Source organism: Talpa occidentalis, unplaced genomic scaffold (genome assembly GCF_014898055.3).
Source record: "Talpa occidentalis isolate TD23 unplaced genomic scaffold, MPIMG_talOcc4v2.1 talOcc4.16, whole genome shotgun sequence".
NCBI classification, from domain to species: Eukaryota; Metazoa; Chordata; class Mammalia; order Eulipotyphla; family Talpidae; genus Talpa; species Talpa occidentalis.
In genome coordinates, this window is record NW_023601653.1 from 52254006 (window position 1) to 52269306 (window position 15301).

At 44.2% G+C, this 15301-nt stretch overlaps 1 protein-coding gene across 4 annotated transcripts in view; it reads left to right on the forward strand.

Annotated features, from left to right (window-relative positions):
* Positions 1-15301, forward strand: part of BCAT1 (branched chain amino acid transaminase 1) — a 91600-nt gene that overhangs the window by 20063 nt on the left and 56236 nt on the right. For 2 of the 4 annotated variants that reach the window (XM_037514218.2, XM_054696376.1), the window contains exon 2: positions 7987-8058. In XM_037514218.2, coding sequence (XP_037370115.1) covers positions 7987-8058 — 72 coding nt within the window. Of the gene's footprint in view, positions 1-6796; positions 6903-7432; positions 7913-7986; positions 8059-15301 lie in introns of those variants that run through there. The other 2 variants (XM_037514217.2, XM_037514219.2) reach the window with 2 other exon arrangements.

Consider the following 15301-nt stretch of genomic DNA (forward strand, 5'->3'; position numbering starts at 1 on the left):
AACCACTCCCTTCTCATATTTTTTTTTTTAAGATTTATTTATACAAGCACTGGGTACAGTCAGAGGTGTGGGAGGGTGAGAGAATTCACCAGAGCCAGAGCCAAGAGTAGAACAGGCAGAGTGACGAAGTACACTGCTGAGGGGAGCAGCGGGCAGCAGGAGAGGTCTGCGCGCCATGTGGGACCCTTGCTGGGGGCCGGGGATCGAACCGGCGCTGCAGAGGCTGCGGGCAGCTTCGCAACCCAGCACTCAACCGCTGTGCCACCAGGGAGGCCCCCTTCTCATATTTTTGAGTTACCACCTACTTAATTAAATCAATTCACCTTAAAGGGAGTATGTTGGGGTTTCTACTGTGAATAGAGAACCTAACAATTATGAATAAAACTCAGTACATCTGTCATGGTTGTGGCGTGATATCTTTTCCTTTTGCTGCTAATTTCCTCAAAGTTGACTAATCTGCACTTAAGAGCAGAACAGCTACTAGATTATTGGTGTGAAACAAAATGTTCTTCCAAAGTCATACAGATAATACTAGAGATTTTAAAACACAAGCTTCGTTGGATTAGAATTAATTTCTCTCTCTCAGAAATGGATCCATGATTCTATTTCTTTAAAAAGCCAAATTATAAGCTTTGTTTATTTCCAATCATGAAATGGCATTTCTAATCTTTCTGCCACGAATCTTCAGGTATCTGTTTCCTTGTCCACCTGTCCCTCCTCTTTAGGGCATGTGGAGGACATAGTAACTTGCACACCAAGGCTCCAGTGTACCCAGGAAAATGGAAACAAGAGTGAGGAGAAGGTGAGCCAGGGAGAGACAGAATGAGACAGCAGCCTAAGAGGTGTGTTGCTCCAGGACACTCAGAACCATAGACTGAGCTCTGTGCCACCCACAAGGTGCAACCACTGGGGAGTCAGAGGCGAAATAATGGGGACACATTCTGAGGAAGATGTTCATAGGTGACTTTGTTGGTGTTTGATTGTTACAGTGTCATTACGCAGCCCTAGATGACCAGCCTACTGGGACTCCCAAGGTCATAGAGGTAGTCCTTCCTTGACCAAAACGTCCTTTAGAAACATGTGCCTAGGGCCTCCCCCGTGGCGCAGCGGTTGAGCGCTGGGTTGCGAAGCTGCCCGCAGCCTCTGCAGCACCAGTTCGATCCCCGGCCACTGGGTGAGGGTCCCACATGGCACGCAGACCTCTCCTGCTGCCCGCTGCTCCCCTCAGCAGTGTCTTCAGTCTCTCTGTCTGTTCTGCTCCCTCCTCTGGCTCTGGTGAATTCTCTCGCCCTCCCACGCTTCTGACTGTACCCAGTGCTTGTATAAATAAATAAATAAATCTTAAAAAAAAAAAAGAAAAGAAACATGACTATATTAGATCTAACATGTAGGAAAAATTAAACTATGCTTCTATTTAACTCACTTGGGGTGACATGGGCCACTCTGTTCAGTCTGTAGTCAGGTGGTGATGCTGTCACAGACTCTGGGCAGCTGGCAGGGTGGCGGGGGGGTGCAAGGGCATTTCCTCTGCCCCAGGGAGAGGTTGCCTATGTAACCTCACGCTCTCGCTCTTTTCCAGCTGGTTGTGATTTGGGCCAGCTTACGTGAGCCTGGTTAAGGAGATTTACAGATTATATCAGTCAGTGTGAATATTTAATCTTTATAAAAGGAAATACTGACTATGAAAGATTTCTGCAAACAAAACAAATGCAAATAAAAATGCTAAAGCTTTAAGACAGAATAAAGAAATTAATAGTATACTGAAGAAAGGAAACAAATCATGGCAGCTAATATTTTTCTCATTCTTATTACAAGGTCTCCATTATTCATACTCCAAGATTTAAATGGTGATTTAATCAGAACAGATGTGGAATTTTGATAAGATCAAGAAGACTGTTTATATCTAGATCTATAATCATTAATGATTACGTGGCTCTTGTATATTTTGGGCCTGCAGCCAAGAATGGTAGAAGAAAACCATAATTAGTAAGATACTTTCCAATGCTAATTATTTTATGTTTATCCCATCTCTTTTGTGCACTGCTTATTCTTATTTTCACAATTGCTAAACATATGTTAGGCTTGCAGGCTGTTTTGTTTAACTTGGTATATAATCAGCTATCCCAAAACTTGGTGGCTTCGGTCAATACTATATGATCATCTCTCATGGTGTGTAGATTTTCTGGGTTCAGCTGGGTATTTTTGGGCATAGGGTGTCACCTATAGCTTTAGTTGGTCATCTGAAGGCTCGACTGGGGTAGATGGTCAAAATAATCCTCTCATCAGGCTGAGACTGGATGTTGGCTGGTTGTTCATCGAGGGACATGGGTGAGTGAGTTTGCATATGGTGTCTCCATGGGGTTTAGGCTTCTTCCAGCAGGTGACTGGAATCCAAGTGGGGGATTCCCAAGAGCCTTCCATGAGGAAGGAAGTAGATACTGTAAAGTGTATGTAAACTGTAAAGTGTAGGTAAAGTGTATGCCTAGAATTGGAACAGCTTCACTTCTATATTTTGTCCTTATTCTGTGGGTTGAAACAGTCACAGGCCCCATCCAGATTCAAAGGGTGGAGAAAATAATCTCTATACCCCATGGTGGGGTCAAGTAGAAGAGCACATGTAAAGGAAGATCATGTACAGTCATCTTTGGAAGAACAGTCCGATCCTTGGGAAATATAATCTGTCACATGTGCTAACGTTTATACTGATAGGGGTGTGCAATTATAGAATTTGGACATTTGGCATGAGTCATAATTGCAGTCAAGACCAGATACCTTGGGGGATCAGGTTGAATTAATTTAGGGCTGCTTGATCTTGCAAACTCAGCTAACCTCTCTGGAGGGTGACACAACAGAACCTATGGTGTGCCAGGTCTATTTTGACTATTAGATAAGGAAATGAGTACCCAACATGCCAGAATTACTGAGGAATTAGGATTTTCCAGGTAAGGCTCTAAGTCACTTGCATATTTCACGTGGGTAGTGGTCACCCTTCCTTATTGACAATTACGAAGTGTTGCAATTGTCCCATCTGACAGATGAGGAAACCAAGGTACAGAGAGGACATTCTTGCTCCCACCCTTTGCTTCAGTTACCACCTACTTGCCAGGGATTCATCAAATGTTTACCTTAATCCAGAACTCTCCTTGGAGCTCAGAAAGGCATCTCTCTAAAGTCCAGTCCAGAGGCAGCTCAAAACTGTCTGCTCCCAGCCATACTCCTCCTCCATCCCCTCAGAGCATACCTTCTGTCAGTTTTCCATTTTTCCAGTGACTATCACCCACCTGAGAAGCAGACAGAATGCAAAGCACCTGCTGGGAATCTTCCTCCCTTCTTCCTTTGCATGCCCAGTTCATCTAAAGCTTGCTGAATCTGGCTGCTTCTCTCCATCAGTACTACCTGCCAAGTCCAACATATTCAGAGGGTCATTTCATATACAAAGGATCGAGTCCATCTCATCATCTCATATGGGGTCTGTAATAACTTCCTTATAGATCCATTCCCCACCATGAAGTCCTCCTCCTCCAGTCTCCAAACAGCAGAGGGCACTTTAAGCCCATCAGCCCTCCATCCCCAATCCCTACCCACTCTAACCATTCAATAGTTTTTCCTTGTTTCTAGGATTCTCTAGGGCCTTTCATTGTATTTTACACTGTTTCATTGTTTTTGAGTTATTTTACAGATAACTGATGGAAATGTGTCTGTTTTTAGACTACTTCTAACATCTGTCTGGTGCTTCATGAAATGAGTTGTATAAGCTATCACAGGAGTGCCAATTCTCTGTGAGGCACTGCAGGTTTGGCCCTCTCTGCCTTTCCAGTCTCCCTGGGCTGACTCCCTCTGCCTGTGTCTTTTGTAGCCTCTGGCTCAGGTTTGGTTCTTTGTAGGTACCAGGTTTTTTCCCTTCTCAGAGAAGTCCTTTCAGATTGGAAGACACTTTTATGCTGTTTACTCTCACTCTCATCTCTTCTTCCTTTGGGACACTTCTTTCTTTATCCTTAAGTTCTCTGCTCAAGAATCCCTCACTGGGGCCTCCCCCGCTGGCTCAGCGATTGAGCGCTGGGCTTCGAAACTGCCCGCAGCCTCTGCAGTGCCGGTTCCATCCCTGGCCCCCCTGAGGCGCCTGCTGCTCCCCTCAGCAGTGTATTTCATCAGTCTGCCTGTTCTGCTCCCCACTCTGGCTTTGTTGAATTCTCTTACCCTCCCGTGCTTCTGACTGTACCCAGTGCTTGTATAAAGAATCCCCCTTGCTGGAAATCCTCCCAAGGCCTTTCTAGGTCAGTTACATTCCATTTTAGAGGTGCTTAAAGCACAGGTAGCACTTGTTAGATTTGCAATTTTACCTTGTGGGATGAGTTAATGCTTTTTAACACAAGTAATATTTTTTCTACCTGACTGGGCACACTTCACAAGTGTCACACACATGACTCATGATAAATATTTTATTTTTAATTTTTAAGAAAGATTTATTTACGCATCAAGACCTGGGCTACAGGCTAGAGGTGCGGGGGGTGAGAGGATTCACCAGAGACAGTGGGGAACAGAACAGGCAGACTGACTGAAATATACTGCTGAGGAGAACAGCGGGCACGAGAGGAGAAGTCTGCTGTGCCATGTGGGTCACCTCCCTGGTTGGGGATCGAACTCGTGCTGTAGTGGCTGTGGATAGCTTCATTGTGCCGGGAGGGAGACCTTGCGCCACCAGGGAGACCCCACATAATAAATATTTTAGACAGACTTTTGACTGTAACTACTTATTGCTCAGGCTAGGTGTGTATATATTTGGGTGTTGTCAGCATGGCATGCAAGAGCCCAAGTACAATGGCCAATCACCGACTACAAAGTCTTGGAGGCAGAAACTGCCTTTGTAGATGGAAAATCTGCCCTAATGTAATTAAGGTCAATGCACTGGACAAAAAAAAAAAAAAAAAAAAAAATCCCTGGGTCAAGCAAAATGAAGGCTATTAGGAAACTGGTTTAGGTGGAATAATTGGGCAGAAGTCAACTTACAGTCCCTTGAAAGGGGAGGAAATGGAAGCAGTACAGGCAGCTCTGTCTCTAAAGGGAGGTGGAATCGTGATGATTCTCTAATAACACCCTTACATTATACATGCTTACTCAGCTGAAAAAGGAGGACCTACAGGTAACATTTAAAATAGCAAGAAAATTGTCTGTCTTTGGAACAGGCTTTAAATGAGCAGGCTTTAAATGAGCAGGCTTTAAATCAACCTTCCCAATGTGAGAAGTTTATAACTCTTTCAGGGGTGCTTCTTCTTAAGCTTTCAGCTGGGGTCACAAACTGGTAGCTCTAGAGTTTACTTAATCTGTACTTAAATACTTTTAAATATGATTTTACATATCTTTAAAAAAAGAGGGCCTCCTCGGTGGCGCAGCGGTTGAGCGCTGGGTTGCGAAGCTGCCCGCAGCCTCTGCGGCGCCGGTTCGATCCCCGGCTGCTCCCCGGCCACCGGAGGAGGGTCCCACATGGCGTGCAGACCTCTCCTGCCGCCCGCTGCTCCCCTCAGCAGTGTACTTCGGTCCTTCTGCCTGCTCTGCTCCCCGTCCTGGCTCTGGTGAATTCTCTCACCCTCCCACGCTTCTGACTGTACCCAGTGCTTGTATCAATCAATCAATCAATCTTGTATAAATAAATAAATAAATAAATCTTAAAAAAAAAAAGAATTTGGGTTTCAGCAACCCTGTGACCCTGGGGACTCAGTGTTACAGGCTTTTTTTTTTAATGACTTGCATGAAAGGACAGGAAGAAGGGAGTAGAGCATGTTCTTTTCTGAACTGATAAGATGAGAGCTGTATTGTCTTTAGGGCTGTATGAAATCAATTCTAAAACCACGCTGAATTTAACCACACTCACCCAGAATAAACTACCCTCCCCATGTCCCAAGATCAAGTCAGTCCAAGTGACCACCCCCTATGGAAGACTCATAATTCATAATTGATTTAAAAGAGCTGAAGGCTCTTAATTTACTCTGGGAGAAGATAGCGGAGCAGACAAGAGCTGTGCTGGTCTTCCCTTTTCCTTGCCAAAAGGAGCGGAATTCCAAACACTTCCTCAGACCTTTTCTAAATATTGCTATCACAGATGTGTCAAAAACCGTCAAACACAGTTGAGAGCACTTCAAGGTCAATGTAGCCCTCAAACAATGAATATGGGTTCAGACCTGTGTAAGTAACTTTGAAGTCTTTGGGCAGAAACAGATTTTCAGGGGATGTGAGCCTGACAGCCCCACAAAAGCCCAAGTTAGAAATCTGACTGGGGTAGATGGCATAAAGACATCTGAACTACGGATCTGCCTTCTTTCCCTTCAGTGTGTACCGGGCGGGGTGCGGGAGGCGGGTGGTTGTGGCGCGCAGGAACCCAAAGCATAATGGCCAATTGCGGGCTGCAAAGTCTTGGAGGCAGAAACTGCCTTTGTCGATGGAAAATCTGCCCCAGTGTGATTAAATTCCCCCAAGTGGTCTTCCCCTTGGCCAGAGGCGTTTCCTGACTGCTCACCCAGGAGCACTTTGCTGAAGAATGATTCTCGCGAAGTGCCTGAGCTTGGAAAGGCGCTCGCTCGTGGCGCGCTCTCTCCGGCCCTGCTCGGACCTGGTGGCAGGGACTGCGGCTTTGCTTTTCCGACCGAAGAACGCCTGGAATCAGACGGTTAGAGGCCCCGACCCGAGGGATGCTGGAAGAGTTGCGTCGCGCCCTGCGCCTGGCCCTGGCGCGGGGCCCCGGGCGGTGGCAGGCGGCACAGCGCGGGCTGTGCGCCGGGGCTTGGCCGAGCTGCCGGCTTTTGCGTCCAGCAGCGCGCTGCGTACCGCCGCGTCTCTCCGCAGCCCTGCGCTCCCGGAGCCTCCCTATGGCCAGCTCGCTCCGCGTCGCCGGGACCCTCGCCGGCCAGGTACCCCCAGCCCCGGCATTTGCAGAAGGGGGGCGGATTGGACCCTAGCTCTCAGAAACCTGCGGGCCGGGCCCAGGGCATTGCTGCAGTTTCCTGCACCGTCCTTTTTAGCCGCGCACTGCCTTTCCGCCTCTACCCAGGCTTCTCCTTTCCGCCCACCCCCCAGCCCTGCCCCAAATCTGGCGTCCTAGCTTGTGACCTCCGCCTCGAAGAGGTCCCAGCCGACCAGGTGGTGATCCGCCCTGGAGAGGCTCCCTTTGCCACCGGGACGTGAGGGTCGCCTTGGAAGACGCTTTGGGGGTAGGGGGGTGGGAGAGGGAGAGGAATTTCTGGGCTTCCAGAACTGACAGTCACATCCTGCGTGCCTTCGCCACCCCAAAATATTTTGACCGCAGCCTTCTGCCTCCTTGGATGCTTTTTCCCCCTTCTCCCCCATAGTAATTTAGCAGAATAAGCTCGTGGGTGTGTGTGTGTGTGTGTGTGTGTGTACGCGCGCGCGCGCGCGCCTTTTCCCAATGGCCCCGCTTCCATTGTGTCATTAAACAGCTTTTAAATTACAACCTAATTCCAAGAGGTTTTTTGCCTTTAATGCGTGGGGTTAGATGTGTCTGCATTGCACGACCCCGCCGGTGGAGAAAATGGTTCACTCTGGTCCGGATTCTTTTTCCAGGCTCGCTATTGTGCGCGCGTGATTGACAAGACCACGAGGCTGAGCGCGCCCGGGAGATTTTTCTATAAATGGCTTAAAACCCTAGTCTAGACTATTTGCTCGGATATAAGGAAGACAATCGCCTTCTGTTCTTGGCTGGTGAACCCTGGCTCTGAGGGCTAACCTGGAACTTAACCAGTCTGCCCTCAGCCAGCGGTGGAGGACAGAAACCGACGCGACCTCGGGCAGAGAAGAAAGGCAAGGGCCGCACTCCCAGGGCGCTGGGCTCTGGGCTGCTGCCTGGGTGTTTGAGCTCCTTTTCCTGTTTGCGTGGTACCAAAGCAGAGCGCACAGTGTAATGGTGAGTGATAGTGGGTACCCTAGGCCCCAATCATAAATCAAGCTATACTTAACTGGATTTAATTCTTCTTTAAGGACTGCAATAACGGATGCTTGGCGGAATGTACCGGAGAAGGAGGATCCAAAGAGGTGGTGGAGACGTTTAAGGTAAGCCTTTTGCTAGAGGCTAAGAGACACAACAGTTCAACTGAATAAATCCATTTCTTGGTGAGATCTGGGGCACTTTTCACCGTGGGGGTTATACAGTATTTAGTTATGCTGCCGTGCATTTTAAATTCCACCCATCGGGAGAAAAATCATTGGGGGAGTAGAAGTACATTCGTCACATCTAAAACTACCTGGCAGCTAATTGCTTATTTTACTTTATAAATTATAATTTTTTCTCATAAAATAATCAATTTGTGAATATTAACCTTGAGGTTTATCTGATTGTATAAAATTTCTCTTTACATTTTTCTCTTTAAGCAGTGCCTAACATTTTACAGTAAATGTATTTTTTTCTCTGAATAATTGGATTTAATATGTATTAAATAATTTTATACTTCATAAGGGAATAGTGAAGAGCAATAAGAAAGAATCTTATTAAAATACACTGGAGGTTATAAAAATATAAGTGTAAGGTGCATTATTATTTTCTCTATAAATAAATCATTCTCCCGCCTCACCAGTGGAGGGTTTTGTTTCTCTCTTTATGCCTCAGTCTGCCCTCCTGCTGCCTGCTTCAGTCACTGTCAATTGTCATCCACAGCACACAGTGTCCTAATGACCTCACATCCTGGCAGGATTCAGAGAGGGGGAGAACTTGACTCATCAATTGCACACACACACACACACACACACACAGGTTTTACTATGTGCCAGGGTCTGTACTAGGCATTGGTAATTCAAAGTTAAATTCAAGGGTAGGTCTCTGCTCTCAAAATTAAGAAATAAAAAAAAAAAACTAACTAAAATAGAGTTAAATTCCTTCCTAAAATAAGTTTGTGGGTTTTGTCTTTATTTTTCCTTGACCTTTAAAGGCAATATCCTCTATAACCCTATAGCCTATTACTCTGCTAGTCTGTAAAGACTAAGCTCTGATGCCTTTTCGGGATTTAGATATTGAGATGTGGGTCTTTGAAAAAATAAGTTAAAAAGGACTCCTACTTGATACTTATATCCCTAAGTATCATCTTATACAATGAGTAAGTTCCTCAATATAGATAAATACAATTTTTCCTTAAAAGACTCTACTTAGATTTTTTTTTTTTTTGCAAAATGAAGAATTAATTCATAGTATCAATAATCTCTTTGATATTAAGATTTCTATGGATTAGGTTTTCATTAAAGGGATGGTGTACTAACATTTGGTTCTGGTCTATTACATATCAAAATGGGAGCTAATGATGATTGTATTCACAGTCCATCTGTGCAAGGCACATGGAAATGAAATCAATAGCTTGGGAGGAGAAATTGATGGCTTTTTTAGAGGACCATCTTGCTTTTGATATATTTTTCTATCTCTTTTATGATCACCCCCATTTATAATTTTTAAATTGTCTTTTGGGTTTCTCATGGGTAGTTTTCATATGGCCCTCTTCCTGAATTTTGAGGCATTCATTTTATTTTTTATTTTATTTATTTTTTTAAAGATTTATTCATTTATTCATTCATTCATTCATTCATTCATTCATTTATACAAGCACTGGGTACAGTCAGAAGCATGGGAGGGTGACAGAATTCACCAGAGCCAGAGCGGGGAGCAGAACAGGCAAAGGACAGGACCGAAGTACACTGCTGAGGGAAGCAGCGGGCGGCAGGAGAGGTCTGCGCGCCGTGTGGGACCCTCCTCTGGGAGCAGCCGGGGATGGAACCAGCACTGCAGAGGCCGCGGGCAGCTTCGCAACCCAGCGCTCAACTGCTGCGCCACCGGGGAGGCCCGAGGCATTCATTTTAAAGGGAGTATGCCATATCCAACAGGGTCCAGTAATGAGACACTTTGTGTTTCTATCCTAGAGAATCATTCTTGGACTCCAGATTCTTCTTTGATTAAAAGTGATGAGCCCTCTCTTTCTCTCAATTCCTCCTATAGATAGATCTCCACAGAATGTGATAATCCAAATCAGAAATTCTCCTCTTGATGTCTACTTATTACATTTTAAAAGAGTCTCTAAAAAAAGATAACAAACATAGCTCCTTAGGCTTTCCAAAATAGAGCAAGAAAAATGCAATAATTGCAAAAGAGAGTGATGCAGTTTTTGATGCAGTGTCATGCATAGATGATCTTCGAGACATTAAAGTTTATGGTCAATGCAGAGAAGTACAGGTGTGATATTGAGTGGTGTGCTTGGTGACACTGGCTACAGTAGTGCTCCGGTGCTGTCATCCAAGCTGGATTTACCAACTATGGGAGTCCCCCATTTCTGAGCAAATGGTTACCCACCACGAAGGTTGATGAGGAGCTTGTTGTTTTTTTATCAGTATTTCATAATCCTCTCATTGAAGTCTTCCAAATTTTTCTATAAACATATGGTATGACTTTGAAATCATCAGAAAACATGAAGGATCAATTGAAAAAAGTCACTAATTATGCAGGACAAGAATGATTTTATAAGTACTGTTACTTTTACCCATGTTTGGAAAGGAAATGTAAAATAAGAGAATGGTTTTTAAAAAGCATGTATAAAATTGCTCAGTGTTACAAGTAGAAGGGGCAGAGAGAGAACAAGAAAGGGTGGAAGTTGTTCTGTCTCCTTCCTTTCACATCAGTGCATGGAAACAAAACTGCTTAAGTGTTAATTGGTGTTTTGATGCTAGCAAATATGTACCCTGAATACAACCCCAGCCATGTTTCCTGTTAACAAAACCAGATTTTGTCTGCAGGGCTCCCCCCAGCCCTGGGTGGCATGTTTGCATTGCAGCCTGTCTAGCAGCCATAGGGACCATGTTGATGCTTCCTAACCACTGAGGGATACAAGGATACCTGGGGAAATTTGCTTCTGTGGTCAAAGGGAATAGATGTGTCTGGTGTTGCCCTTTTCTTCTTTCTTTTAACATTGATTAGCTTGTTAGAATGGAAGCTACAACTATAACCATCTTCTTTTGACCATTAGGAAAAGGTCAAGAAAATCACAGACCTTGACTTTATGGGTGTTGCCAGGCTTATCTCTTCTAAATTCGTTATGTGAGAAAACCACTCCAATTTGTTTTTGATTAACTTTGCTGCTAAATGATAAGTAAAAGGTTTATGAAAAAACATAATTGAAAAGTAGAATTGAAAAAGGCAGTGCCATACATGGGATCTTTGACTGTTGGGCTAAAATATTTGGATGGAATGTGTAGCCACTGTGCTATTTCATGGACCCTGGAGGTCATGATCAAACGTGATTATATTCATGAGGGATTAAAGGAAAAAAGATATAGGATATTCACAACTGAGGGAGTGGTAGAAAGTGATGTGTAAGAGTTATTAAAGAGAGACTTGAAAGCATGAATTCAGTGACTGACTTGGCAAAGCAGGGTTGGAAGAATGTTGCAAGAATGATACATGACCTTGAAAGCAAGAAAGATGCAAAGAAAATATAGAGAAAAGCCACCATGAATTTGTTAAAGGAGCTTATTTCTGAGAAGTGGGGATGTTGTTGCCAGGTATAAATGGGAATTTTTTGCTTTTCATTGTCATCCCTTTCTTTACAGTAGAATTTTAAAGTAAAGTAATAAACATATATTATTCTCATTTAATAGATGAAGGCTTAAGAAGTAAAGTAGAAAGGAAGGTGATACCAGAAATAGGCACCTAGTTTGGAAGGAAATATTACATGTTTCCTTTTAGATAAGTTGATTTGACATCAGCAAGGTCGCAGGATTACTAAAGAGTAAAGTGTCAGAATTCACAAATCCCTGCAACTTGAATCTCATAAGCCCTTCCCGCGACTGGCATGCCCTGTAGAACTTGAAACAAATCGTCATGGAGCCCACTCCTGGGTGTCTTTTTTCATGCATTGATTGTAGGCTGGGCGTGAGCATTGTCATAAACTTAGCTGCTAGTGCTGGGCACCATTCCTTTATAGGGAAGGTGGGGTGTGTGTGTGTGTGTTTGTGTGTGTGTGAGAGATAGAGAGTGAGAGAGAGAGAGAGAGAGAGAGAGAGGCTGAGCCCTGACTGTGCACTTAGAATCATTTGGGTAACTTGAAACCAAACAAGGAACCACCCCCTCACACCTTATCTTTGAGATTCTGGTTCAGGAATGGGGTTCAGATAGTATTTTTAAATCTCCCCCTCATTTGAGTCCAGGTTGGATTCACTGATGCAGAGAGGCAAGTGTGATACTCAGGGAAGAAGCTCAGAATTATCCAGATTCCTACATTTTACCACCAGTTATAGTGTCCCCCTCAGCTTCCCCATTGCACTCCTTTGTACCTTTCATACAGCAGGAAATTACAGTAAGGCGGTCATGCCTTCAGTAGTATTCTTACTGACTCCTTCAGGATGCCTGGAAAGGAGAGATAAGCCAGGGCTCCTTGAATTGCCAGCAGAACTATGTCAAGATTCCTGGGATGTAAGGGGTGTGGGATAAAATCTTGGCTGTACATTGGGAGGTCGGTGTATGATGGCCTCCTGGTCCTCTCAGATTTCTCCCTACTCCGAAGCCTCAGTGCCTCTGAGCATTTATCTTCTTCTACCCCACTTCCTCCTCATTTCCTGAATCCACGGTCTTTGCTGTTTCTTGAACATGCCAGTCATGTTCCCACCTCAAGGTCTTTGCACTGTTTCCTTGCCCTGCAATTCTTTGCTCCTTGATACCTGCTTGGCCTGCCTTCTTCATTCAAGGGCACTCCAATGTCAGCCTTGCTTTTTCCAATAAGCCTTCTCTTTCCCACTCTTCCCCTTCTGCACTTTCATTTTTTACAGCATCAGTCATCCCTAACATGTATCTGTTGACTGTGTTCCTCCTGTGCTCATGTAGTGCAGCGTCCAAGCCCAGTGCTGATGGAGCCAGTGCCCACTGAGTGAACATGAAGGCAAGTATTCAGAACAAAGTAGATGAGAATGAAAGGAACAAGGAATCATCCTGCAATTGTCTGATAATGAGGGAAAGCCTCAGAGTCTTGTTTGTTTAAAACATTCTTAAGTGAATTGTCACTTAAGGTCTATATTTATTGTCTGTTGTTTCCCTACAGGCAGGTGACTGAAGAGCTGAAAAATCCTTCAAAGTATTAAGATGATGTGTTATTGGCTTTCTGTTGATTAACTCATGGAATTAACTAGCTAATGATAGAAATAGCAGGGAGGATCACCTTTTATGTTCCTTTTGCAGAACCAAAAGGTTGTTATTGAAAAAAAGTTGAGGTCTGCAACTTTGCAATATTTAAGGTATAGCCCCAATTCAACCAGGTCTCACCCCTTATTCTCACACTCTGCTCTCCCTTTTCACCTTCTCTCTCCTCTCTTTGTTTTTTATTTATTACCTCCCCGTTTACCAAGAAACTTTCTTTAGTCTTTTTTTTTTTAAGATTTATTTATTTATACAAGAGCTGGGGTACAGGCCAGAGGTGCGGGAGGGTGAGAGAATTCACCAGAGACAGAATGGGGAGCAGAACAGGCAGACCACCAAAAACACTGCTGAGAGGAGCAGTGGGCGAGACCGGAGACAGGAGAGGTCTGCTGCACCATGTGGGAATCTCCCTGGCAGGCCGGAACTTAAACCCGCACTGCAGAGGCTGCAGACAGCTTCACAGCACTGTACTCAATCCACTGCACCACCGGGGAGGCCCTCCTTAGTAGTCTTAATAATGAAAACTTGTACGAAGTCTGTCTCACTATATTTACATGATTCAAGAATTTGCTTAGCTCAGGACCCCCTGCTACCCCAAGCACTAAAACAAAGTAAAGAAAAATTACAAGTGCTTCATAGTGCAAGTACTCTGGGGAGCCATTCATGTCCTAAAAGATTGTGTTGGAATTGTACTCACTTGAATTTATCATGGCCAACCTCTTCCCACGAGTCTGTCATTTCTTAGGGATCACATCTGAAATCAGACAAACATTAGGTTTAGTATTTAAGAGAACTTTTACCATCATGTGTGCAGGGCATGGTCTTTCAAAACCTGTCATTGCATCCAGGTTCATCAACTTTCCACTGCGCAGTGGAGCTGAGTGCGTGGAGTTAAAGACACTGATGCATTTGCCTTCCTGATGAGACCAGCTTTGGGGCAGTGGGTGATGAATTAACTACAAATACTCAAATCCTGAGTAAACAGACTAGAAGAACTGGAAAACTTTTAAGCTTGAGGACTATTAGATTTCTGTCACTGGTAGACTATGGCAGACAAAGGTAAAAGAATGCTGTGACTGTAATCCAATAAAATTTCATTTACAAAACAGGCTGGCACCTGCATTTGGCCTGTAGGTGAATTTGGCTAACATCCTACCTGGTCTAGAGGATAAAGAGAGAGAAATGAAATTCATCGATCAAACCAATTTACCTAGAATATATTCCTTTAAATCAATTCATTTTTTTTGCACTAGGAAAATGGTTTTAAGTTGGCTTACTTGTACTAGTGATAGAAAAAGGCCCATTTCTTCCAATTCAGCATTTTACTGTGTATTGCAAAGTAGCATTGCTAAACTATCCTTAAACTTATAGTAATGTGCTCTCCTTAATGCCTGATGTTTGATTGTAATGTGAGCTCTCTGGTTGTTTCAGAACATATTTTCAACCTTGAAAATTATTTCTAAAAATAAAACTGATTATCATTTATAATAAATCATATGGCTAAGACAGCCGTAAGGCAGTGAATTAATCAGAAGTAATTAGATCACTCAAAAAATAGCAGTAAGAGGCCTCCCTGGTGGCATAAGGGGTTAAGCACAGCACTGTGAAGCTGTCTGCAACCTCTGCAGAACGAGTTCAATTCCCTGCTGGCCAGGGAGCTACCCACATGGCTCAACAGACCTCTCCTGTCTTACCTGCTGCTCCCCTCAGCAGTGTATTTCAGTCAGTCTGCCTGTTCTGTTCCCCACTCTGTTTCTAGTGAATCTTCTCACCCCCCTCACCTCTGGCCTGTACCCTACATGAATAAATCTTTAAAAAATTCGCAATAAGAGCTGATGATGCAAAATGATGTTCTATGACTGATTTGGGGGTGAGGTGAGGGTTTCTGTGTATTGAAAAACAGTGAAGTTTCACCTCCTTATAACACTTCAACAGGTGGATCTTGGCCCTGGTTTATGTTGGTTTTTACTGGTCAAAAAGATCCTTCCCCTGTGTTTTTTGTCTGTGTTCTGTGGCTGTTATCCAGGTAGTGCTGGCGTTGTCTGTGCTTTGCACGCTCATGTGTTTGGCCATTTGTATGGGCAAGCTGGCTCTGTGGAGACTTAGTGAGACACTGCTGTGCAAAGTTGTTTCCAT